This window comes from Trachurus trachurus (assembly GCF_905171665.1).
Source record: "Trachurus trachurus genome assembly, chromosome: 17".
NCBI lineage: Eukaryota > Metazoa > Chordata > Actinopteri > Carangiformes > Carangidae > Trachurus > Trachurus trachurus.
This window is the reverse complement of record NC_139900.1, coordinates 34,751,297-34,762,510: the sequence shown is the minus strand read 5'-3', so window position 1 is coordinate 34,762,510 and position 11,214 is coordinate 34,751,297. Positions and strand designations below refer to the sequence as shown.

General features: G+C 39.1%; 1 protein-coding gene across 1 annotated transcript; it reads right to left on the bottom strand.

Annotated features, from left to right (window-relative positions):
* Positions 1 to 638: 638 nt before the first annotated feature.
* Positions 639 to 9,299, bottom strand: urod (uroporphyrinogen decarboxylase). Its single transcript, XM_083992193.1, has 10 exons — positions 9,119 to 9,299; positions 7,700 to 7,812; positions 6,136 to 6,215; positions 5,888 to 5,950; positions 5,138 to 5,335; positions 4,435 to 4,596; positions 3,161 to 3,295; positions 2,594 to 2,694; positions 1,460 to 1,526; positions 639 to 961 (listed from the first exon to the last, which is right to left on the bottom strand). Exons 1-10 carry the CDS (start codon positions 9,139 to 9,141, stop codon positions 797 to 799), a joined length of 1,107 nt encoding a protein of 368 aa, XP_083848319.1. The 5' UTR covers positions 9,142 to 9,299; the 3' UTR covers positions 639 to 796.
* Between the last annotated feature and the right edge of the window lie 1,915 nt (positions 9,300 to 11,214).

Here is an 11,214-nt window from a genome sequence, read left to right as displayed (position 1 = left end):
AATGACCAACATTTTCCTTTAAAAACATGATTTTTTATTTTAAAATCCACTGCAGCATGTCCCTTAGTGAAGCTCTTTGCAAACCACAAGCTTTTGTTTTTTTGTTTTCACAGCATTTTATTTTGTGTCTCAAGGGCCTCTGAGACAGAAACTACTTGTACTGATGAAGAGCTCTGCTTTGATTGGAGAGGTTTAAGGCTACAGAGAGGTGATGGAGGTTTGTCTTTTGTTATTTGTATTTCTAAAGCAATGTTATTTTGAGCTTTGATTGAATAACATCTTAAAAGAATATTTTTTGAATAAAAACAAAAATACAATCCTATAACATTTCAAATGCACTTATAATGTAGGCCTACATCCACTTGCATGAATGATTTCATCCCGTTCAAATCCAAATACATAATCCACTCCTGGTGCGATCAACATATTACAGATGAACAGAAAATCTTGTCTTGGAAAACCAACATGTTTATGCTGCAAATCTTCACTGGAGAATAATTCATGTAAATGTACATGTTGCTTTTTATGTTTTAGTGCAGGAATTGTTGAATATTTGTCCTCTTCGCCATCATCAGCCTCTTGGAGAACCCCATGGCGAAAATGTAAAAATGTCATGGAATCATCTTAATCACTGGAAATGAGGCAGTTCAATTTTTCTTTTTAATGTTGACCTTTTGTATTCAAACACCAATGTTTAACACTTTCATACTTTTTAATAAAATATTGCATTATTTATTGTACATTTTACCACCAGAATCATCAGCATTTTGCCCTCTCCCCACACAGATGTGTATCTCTACATTTGTTTAATCATCTGTTTAGAGTGCTTGTGCACAGCTTCGACGAAGGCGCCCACGTTCTCTGGGTCCATGTCGGGGTAAAGGCCGTGGCCCAGGTTGGCGATGTAGCCTCTCGTGCCAAAACCCTCCAGCATTTTCTTCACAATGTCTGAAATACGCTCCTGAGGATAAAAGAAGATAAATAAATTGTACATTTATGCCATACAACAATTGTGTCAGGCTACAGCTTTACTTGTTCTCTCATTGTCTGCTGTTTTCTGACAGCAACAATTTGAAGCTCTGAGTTAAACTCTTACTCTTTGGCAACTTTTTGTGAATAAAACTTGCCCACAAATCAACTGAGCAGACCTGACGGTGGCTTCAGGAAGTTTAGATGCATCAATTTAGAGAATTTTGTGAATCTAACTTTTAACACTCGCATCACAGAAAAGTAAGTGAATTGTGATTCAAGAATAGGACTAAGAATAAGAACCTTCATTAACCATTTCTTTTCTTCTTTCTTTCATTAAATGCTAAAATTGAAGGCAACTGGATATTCAGATGTACATAAACACAATAACACGACAATACTAATCACAACTGTGAAGAAAAAGAGTTGACTTCCTGCTTCCTGCCATTCCTGTGTGCACAGTCAAAAGCAAACTGGGAGTGGATGTTACCTTTGGAGCGTAGAGTGCACAAGGGTCCATGTTTCCTTGCAGGCTGACCTTCCCTCCTGTGCGTTCCCTGAACACACACACACATGACAGGACACACAGGGTAATCCTTTAACCAACAGGTTAAGTATTTGATGAGTGGAGCAGAAAACACAGACAGAGTTTGTTGACTTAAACGCTGCATCCTGTGACAAACCAGGGACCAGGGTGAGGGCAGTAATAGTTAACCTGCTGCTCAGGAAATGCCACAGTGTGGGTCATGGTCCACGCTACAACTGGCTGACAAGTAACTTCACATAGTCTTCACATAGACAGATTACTTAAACATATATTATGCATTTATATTTTCTATATATTTTCCTATATTGATTAGATCCTTGATCCCACTATACACCTCTGTATTTTACACTTTTATTGTTATGGTACTCGTTTTTATTGTATGTATTGCTCGAACCTATTGCCCCGGTGGGATTAATGGTATTGTATTGTATTGTATTGTATTGTATTGTATAGTATTGTATAGATAGATAGATAGATAGATAGATAGATAGATAGATAGATAGATAGATAGATAGATAGATAGATAGATAGATAGATAGATAGATAGATAGATAGATAGATAGATGATGATTTTATTTGATGCACTCCTCTGTAAAGTGTCCTTGAGTGGCTTGAAAGGTGCTTTTTAAATACAATTTATTATTATTAATACTATTATTATATATATAGATACAGATACTTTATTCATCACCTTGGAAAAATGGAGAAATGAGTGTTAGTTATGATGGATAGATGATAGTAGAGGGACAGGGGAGCTCATCCACCTCTCAGTGCTGCAGCTCAGTGAGATGGAACGTCTGACCATGTCTGTGGCTCTATGAGCAGATTCATGTATTGATCCTCTTCCTAAGCTCATGTTCCTGAGAAGTTTCAACACTTAACATCACCACCTGCTCCTGCCCGAGGAGGCAGCTCCAGTTCAAACTTCTAGTGATCACAATAAACTCTAAAACTCTCCAACCAGGGCTTCCAGTTGTTTCGCTGTTTTTCCCTCATGTCGTCATATTAGAAGCGACCAGAGCAGTTTTTGCAGTTTTTGCACGGTCGGTGTTTGGTCTCAGTGTGTTCGTGTGTTACCGTGCCGATCGGGGGTCAATGGTCCAGTCCAACCCGACAACCTCATAGTGAGACTGAGAGAGATCCTCCAACGCGTAGTGAGCATCTTTTGCAAATGCAATCTGGAACACACACACACACACACACACACACACACAGATAAAATTAAGAGATTTTCTAAGTCTCTATTTTTGGTGAGATGCCGCCACCTGCTGGTCGTCAAGTATAACAGTGATTTTCATCAGCAGAGTCCTTAATGATCCCTCTGGGGAAACAATGATGTTGAAGCTACAGAGCGCTGATAAGAATAGAAGAGAGTATTGAAACTAATATAGAAGGCAATTATTACAAGACAATAAAGTGCATAATGCAACAGCTGCTGGAGCCAACGATGTGTGTGTGTGTGTGTGTGTGTGTGTGTGTGTGTGTGTGTGTGTGTGTGTTTGTGTACATCATTAGTCCTTCATGTCAGGTGCTGATGAAAGAGCACCTGCAGAAATACGTGAGGGTGTGTTCTGTGTTTGTACACACTGGTATATCGGGGGAAAAAAAGCATGTTTATTTGCTTATTTCTCTCCTGTCTCTCACCATGGGAACATCCTGTCCTCCCTCTTTCAGCTTGTCTTTGACGCGGCGAGCGATGTCTCGGAGGTACGGCAGGGAGAACTCTTTAAACTCAGCGGGCCCCAGGATCCCAGCGTGGGACTCAAACACCTGCAGAGCCTGAACAACACGCACAGCGGAGGAGGACATGAGGAAAACTTGTCTGTGTGAAACCTGTGTAAATCCACAGATCACGTCCACAGCTCCTTTATCTATTAGAGATGATAGGAAACATACTGGACTGTGGTGCAGCAGCTCTTTATAAATACACCACTAAACTCATGTAAAGCTGGAGGAATGTCTCTGCAGGCACAGACTTCAGTAATGTGAAAAATAAAGTACAAATAAGGTTTCTTGAAAGAAATTTGAAGTTTTTTTTGTTTTTTTTTTAACACAAAAATCAAAATCATTGATACAAATCTACAACGAGTATTAGGGCCACATTGACAAATAAAAAAATCACAAACTTCGAGAATAAAGTCGTAAATTTACGACTATATTCTCGTAATGTTACGACTTTTTTCTCGTAGGAAATGTATGACTTTATTCTCGTAAATTTACGACTTGTGTTAAGTCAAACCTTCACCCTGGCTCAAAATTTCCCACCCATGTTCGAAAATCTGTGCTTTCTTAAAAGTTATTTGTGTTGTGAAATGGATTAAAATGTGCGTAAATCTCCACTTCGCATTTAATCTTAATTCGAGTTTTATCTTTGTATAAAATGTTTGTCAATCTTAAAAGTCATCTCAAAATCACCGTAAAGCACTGAATCAGATTTCCTCCCATCTCAAAATCTCCTGCAGGAAGATCAGAGGTGAGGTCGGTCCCTCTGGAGGACCTGGATGTTTGATAAACTGTCTGAAACCACCTCGTTGCCCCAGATACTAAGAAAAACTGCAGTAAAAATGGCGATATGCTTTGTTGCTGTGACACTGTTTAGACTGTGTGTGATAATCCCAGTCTGTGCTCTGAGGCTCGACTTCTATGGGAAAAAAAGGAAAATAGAAAACTGCTGCCTCAACCAGATTTTGTGCTGATGCTTAAAAGAAGTTAATTTCAACAAAGAGCAACAATCAGCAAATAGTATTTATATGTCCACCTTAAAAAAACACAAAACACCTCATAGAGAATCTCTTTCAGCATCTCACATAAAAAAAATCCTGCCTCTTCAACTGGTTAGGCCACAAAAAAGGAGTCCTGTGATCTGATGAGTCGTGATAATAATGCAAAGTCATGAATAGGAAGCGCAGCGGTCTGACCTGAGCTCCAGCTGCCACCTGCCCCAGCAGATACTCCACTATCACGTCTGTCAGCATCTTCAGCAGCATGTGGCTGGCCTCGGGGTGTCGGTACAGCCAGCGCTTGGCCTTGGAGTGGGTGTTGGAGCCTCCTCCCTCGATCATGTAGGACATCAGGGTCCACTGTGGAGGGACGCATCAGAGAGAGGAGACTTAGCAGTTACACTCCTACTTAGCAGTTACACTCCTACCTTACACCCCTACATTACATTGAAAGCAATTACATTAAGATGGCTTAAACAGGTGGACTGATTACCAAAAGATCTTCTTTTTCAAGATAGGAGCTGGATCATAAATGAAACCCAGAGGTGCTTGATAAAAACATGTATATGTGCTGATATAATGTCCAGATTAAGTGTATCTATGCAAAGGGAATGTGTAACCCATGATAGTTTTATTTTTGACATATTAATGTTTTTTTTTTTTCACTATATATATGCGTGTGTGTATATAAACAACATTATGCTGACAGTTGATTGGCTACTGTGACCACTTGTAAAATGAATCCGACTGGGTGTTGCAATACTACTGATGTAAAAGTGGATGCGAGGTAATGATGATAAAAAATGATGTAATGAAAAAAAACCCTCCTACTTCCATCAGAATACACGAGTATGCTGTTAAACACATCGACAAATGAGTGTGTGTGTGCCATGTCCTGTACCGGAGCTCCAGTGAATCCTATGAGCGGCACTTTGCCCTCTATCTTGTGTCTGGTCAGTGTGATGGCTTTGAAGACGTAGCCCAGCTCCTTGCCCACGTCCACTTTGACACGCAGCTTCTGCAGGTCTTCAGGCTCCTTCAGGGGCTCCGGGAATGTAGGACCTTTACCTGGCACCATCTGGACATCCATCCCCATGGCCTGGAGGAGTGGGATCAATCAACAATCAATTATAGGGACAAAATCAACATTTGACAGATGGAGAGAGAAAGATTATTCAAAGTTTGTTTTCCAAAGAAATTCCCCTGTACTTTAAAATATAAACTCTAAAGACAGCAAAATCATCTCAAACATTTTAATTCAAAATGGGCAGGAGAGATATCTAACTTTTAATATCTGGACTATTCCTGTAGAAATCAAAGCAGAATCCACACACAACAACATAATGTAGCTATATGCACTAATAAAGGATGCAAACTATTTTGGATCACACACCGGTTTTCAAGTGTCACACCAACCATTCAGATGAACGTTAACTGTGCAAATGGCCAGGGGGCACAAGATCCTGATCCTGATCCTGATCCTTGCACAGTCAACACTTATCCCCCTGGTTAATGAGGACGTGTTCACCTAATGACTTGAAATCCAGTATTCACTTTCCTCAGCATTCCCCTGATTTGTGAATGGTAAAACTACAACAGCAAAAAGAAGCTAAACCACTCCACAGGCAGAGTCTGGTGTTTTTATCCTTACCTGTGGGACGACCAGGATGTCAGAGAAGATGATGGCAGCATCGAAGGGAAAACGTCTCAGTGGCTGAAAGTCAAAACAGGGGATGTGAATGTGAGTGTGGTTTGCAGTTGCACTGGTGACAATGCCCCGCAGATATTCTAATAATCAATTCATCATCTAAACACACAATACAAGACTAATTGAAAGTGGGAAATTCCGCATTTAAAAACATAAATATGAGTGAGACAGGTTTGAGTCCAGTGTTATACCTGCAGAGTGAGCTCGCAGCAGGCCGCTGGTGACCGGCATGTCTCAAAGAAGTCCTTCCCTGCTCTGGACTCACGAAACTCTACATATTTGAATCAACAAAACATCAGTGATCACCACAGGGAGAAAATCATCGGACACACTGAATATAACCAGGTTTTCTTTTTGTGAAAATTACATTTTTGACATGTCAGAGGAGGAAAAGCCTAGATGTAAATATAAATATTAAAACAGTCGTCTGTACTGACTCAGTGTCTCATTGTCATGTCTTGCAGGTACAGTAGGGGAGAGTGGGGTAAAGTGAGACACTTTTTACATTTGCTCCCCTCTAAGCGAGCTAAAATGATTTATCAGTAAAATTTACACATTTCCCATTAATTCAGGATGTTTCCTAGCAATGGAAATTATCAGAATGTATTTAGGACGAAGGACAGTGAAAATATGATTGTTTTAAAAAAAGTGGTCTCGTGTCTCACTTTACCCCAGCTCAGGGGTAAACTGAGACAAACCAGAGAAATCAATGGGGTAAACTGATCCACTTACTTTTTCCACTCTGAAACTACCATAACAACACATGTTGGAACAGTCAGAGTCCTGACAGCTTGACAACCACACATCCCAGAACTAATGTCGGACTAGTAACAGAATCATGGGGATTGGTCAATTAAGCACTTTTGTTTTCTCAACGCAAAGTGACTCAAGACCAAAATCAAATACAACACAAAATGTTTTAATTAACATTCAAATGACAGATAGAACCAGTCAGATAGTCTGGGGGTCAGGTTGTAGGCCCCGACAATGGTGACCATTTTGATCAAAAGTCCTCTTGTGTGTGTGGGGAGCCGACAAAGTGGAATGTGACTAAAATTGAGTTAATTAACCAATAAAAAAGTGAGCTGACTGAGAGCACATAGCATAACAAAGCAGTGTGGCTACAGATCATTGATCACGCAAGATTTCTGGCTTGGGGGACGAGATTCTAGCGTAAATCTTTGTGTATGGTGCTCGCAGTGTCTCACTCTTGGATTTATTATAATACATCCATGGTCTCACTTTACCCCGCAGCATTTGTCTCACTTTACCCCAACACCCCCATTTTAGAAAAAACGACCTCTCTTAGAAATTCAGGCTAATTTTCAGCCAGCATCAACACATGGTTTTATGTGTTGGTAGTTCATCATCATGTATCATAGAAGTTTTTCTACCTGAATCAATTGGCTTTGGCACAACAGTTGATTAAGTTGACCACAAGAAAATTTACTTTTACATGCAAAAATCATATTTTTGTGAAAAAAACATGCTTTCCACAGCATCATGAGGTCCTCTCCTTCATAGCCATGGGGAAATGGAAGGGGCTTGAAAACATAATGGTCTGATGACCATAAATGTGTTCCGTTTTCTAGATATAGGGGGTGTCTCACATTACCCGGTGTCTCACATTGCCCCACTCTCCCCTACACTCAGAAGAGCCATCATTAATGTTTCCCTCTTTAAAGTCAAAACATCTGTTGTGATGATTGAAGCAGACATTTTCATGAGTGTATTCTTCAGGTTAGAGGACGGTACCTGGCAGATATCTTCCGGCCTGTCTCATACACCAGACCGGGACATGTTCAGTCTCTTCTCCTCGTGCTGCTCGCAGGAATGTGTCATTCTGGAGCGTAGGGAAATCCTTCGGCCTGGACAGAAAAATAAAAAAGGGTTAGAATAATGTATTCAGAACTGCAAAAACATTACACAGCAGCACAATGATACAGCTGTCAATGCATTCATTAAAAAACAAGTGTTATTAATGTTAACATAGACACGTAGCCCCTTCTTTTAGAGCTGGACTGAAAAGTCATAGTCAGTAAAGCAAACTAATCCAAACTGTTATTATAGTAAGACTTTAACAGTCAAATACAGTTCCACATATACATATTCAGATAAGAGAAACGTCATGAGAATTGGGTTAAACTGGAAATGCCCTAATCACTAATAACCTGAGATCACCAATACAGTAGCAAGCTTCTGTTATCTACATACTAGCACACCCCTCCCTTCTCCTGGCAATCACACTGGACATCCAGCTGCAGCGGTCAATGACAGAGTGATTATGGGAGATAACACTCCTCTGCTCTCTTATCATGTCCCAGCAGCAGAAGAAACGGTTGCATGAAAGGCTGCTTTACATTTATCAGCGATACATAACAATGTGGCTAAAATTTAAACTCTGATGTAAATCTAACTGTTGGATGGGATGGACCACTCAGAACGCCAAAGGAAACTAGTTAAATCAACTTCACTTTAACTTGAATTCACTTAAAACAGATAGGAAATACATATTTAACAAATATAGATCAGCTTAAAACTAATTATGTATGAATACAGTAAAAAAGGAAAAACCAGAAAAACATTAGGCAGTATAAGATATGCAGTCTCCAGTTCACGCAAAAGTGACTATTATCAGTGTAAACACATAGATGAGGCTTGTTTCAGTGGGGTACTTGAAAGACACATTCATTACACTGATTAATTAAATTACATCTATTTCACTCATGCTGATATTAGTGTCATAATTTGAGTACAGATGTTTGTTTTAATCTAGGATGTTTCAGGAAAAGTTGTGATCCACTATTCATTGAGCTTTTCGTCAAGCAGAAATCCCCTGTAACACTGCAGTAGCCTACCCATCATTCTCATGTGTTTTTACACTAAATGTCACATGAAGTTGAATCAGAACAAACTAAAATTATGATGAATGATTGATGAATTGATGTTTCCATAATGTAGCAGAAGAGGATCCAAATGATGCGTTCAAGGTGGAAATTCCGATTACAGCAGAAATATCATATGATGATAGCCTATATATTGAATTCCTGGTCTGACTGTGACACAGGCAGCAGCTTCCCTGGCGTCAGTCTGACTGGACAGCTAGAAGCCAAACTGCGACATCAATGTATCATCATGTAACGTCATGTGCTAACTAACACCGGGGCTACTTACAGTTTTATATCGTCCTTGCTCATGTCTGCAGCGCTGAGGAGCTGTGAGACTCCTGTGTGTGTCTCTGGAGGTGTCAGTCCCGACCTGCTGCTCCTCAACTGTCATCGAAGATCGCTTGCACAACTCTTTCAGTCAGCTACACCACTGCGCTGCAGGGCGCGGCCATCTTGGAAGGTCACGTGACCAAACCAGGAAGCAAACCCGGGGTTTCAAAACAAAAGACACACCAACATAAGGTTTGGTGTTTTTTTGAAAGACTCGAAGCTGGAATTTCTCTTAAATAACCTCATAATATTGGCAAAATATTTTATTCATAAATGTAAATTTCTAAATGTAACCCCATTGTTTTCTATCTTCTTAAAAGAGCTCTCTATTTTCTGTGACTCACTCAAAAACATTAAGTCCAAGAATGCACAACGTTTATATCAACATTTATTTGATCTCTCCCTTCATCAGACCCCAGAAAACTAATGTGAGGTATGTTGTATTCCCAATTTCCTATATTTGTAAATTTTAATTTATGTTCTTTGTATCAAATATCTATTTATTTGAATTTTTTACCTCAAATTTAAAATTTTTATATATTTTTTTTATTTTTATTTTATTTTTTATTTTTTTTTATTTTTTTATGGCTTTCCTGTTCCATCTGTTACTGTGTTAAATCTTTATTGAAATGCTGACATGTTAAGCTCAGTTTCAAAATGTATTTTATACTGAAATTGAAGTTTTACTCAAGCTGAAAAACAAAACAAAACAAAAGACACACCAAAGTCCGACAATACACAATAAGATATTCAGGAGCCATGATAATATATTCACAAATAAATAAATAAAAACATGCAAAACCAAACATTTCCTTCCTTTCTTTCTGTTGAGTTGTTGTAAAAAAAAAAAAAAAAAAATGAACGTCAACACTTGGCCACTTATTTTTGGTTTCTTTAAATATTGAGTAGGCCTACACTTACATACACAAAATGTGTTTGTCTTTATGGACCTGTGGAGTCTAATAATAAAGTCTTGATTGATTGATTGACTTAGGATCCCCCCCCCCCTAGTTAATTCTGAATACATGTGTTTGAATGAGTCCGTTCCCATAAGCCTAGGGAAATTATGGCACCAATTTGTTTTTTATTGATTTATTTTTCATTTATCAGGAAATCCTACTGAGATTTAACCTTAACATTTACGTATTACGTTAGGCTACATTGTGCAAAAAATGATTGGAGAAAAAAACAACAAATAAAAAGAGTTCTTGGACAGATATGTCTGCAGGTAGGGCTCCTCCATGGATGGCCTCCTCCCACCAAACCTGACATTCACAAAGAAATAATAACCAATATTCAAAATCTGGACTCATTTTTAAAGTTAGGCTATTTCACAGTTTGAGTTTTGTTGTTGTTGTTGTTGTTGATGGGGAGAAAACATCTGACAAACCAAGAATACCAGTCACATGACCAACAAAATAAATAAATAAATAAAGCCAGGAAGAAAAAAGAGAGCCGCTACTTCACAGCTTCACAAATCTCTTGCGTTTTTTTCTTCTTCTTGTCAGAGAAGGACTTTGTTCTTGTCAACCCATAGATATCATGGATGTATTGATAGAGATCTATGTTGTCAACCGGCGACATTGCCGCGCTGCGCACCGGAAATGGGAGGGAGAGGAGCCGCGAGTCTCCTAGCAACAGGTAGAAACATGGCCGACAACCCGAAGAAGCGCCAAAGACAAAAGTTCAGGGGATTGTGCGAAAAGAATAAACAACCAAACAAAACTGGTCGTTCAACAGAAGGGATGAAGGAAAGAAAGTAACTGATGAAGACGACAAATGCACATTTCCATCAGTGTAGAGCAGAAATCTGAGTTACTGCCGTTGGACAGGTAAGTTAAGTGTTTAGTTAAGTTTATGAACATTGTCGTTAATTATTGTCGTTTTCTGTTGTGTGCTATGCTGAGTAATGCATGGCATTGCACTGATTGTACTGCCTGAGTTGTCAATGCTTGTCATGTTGTAGTATTGTGTGTTGGATGTTGTGCGTACAGAGTGACAATCAATTTCCCTTCAGAGGGATTAATAAAGTAAACCAACCAACCAACCAAG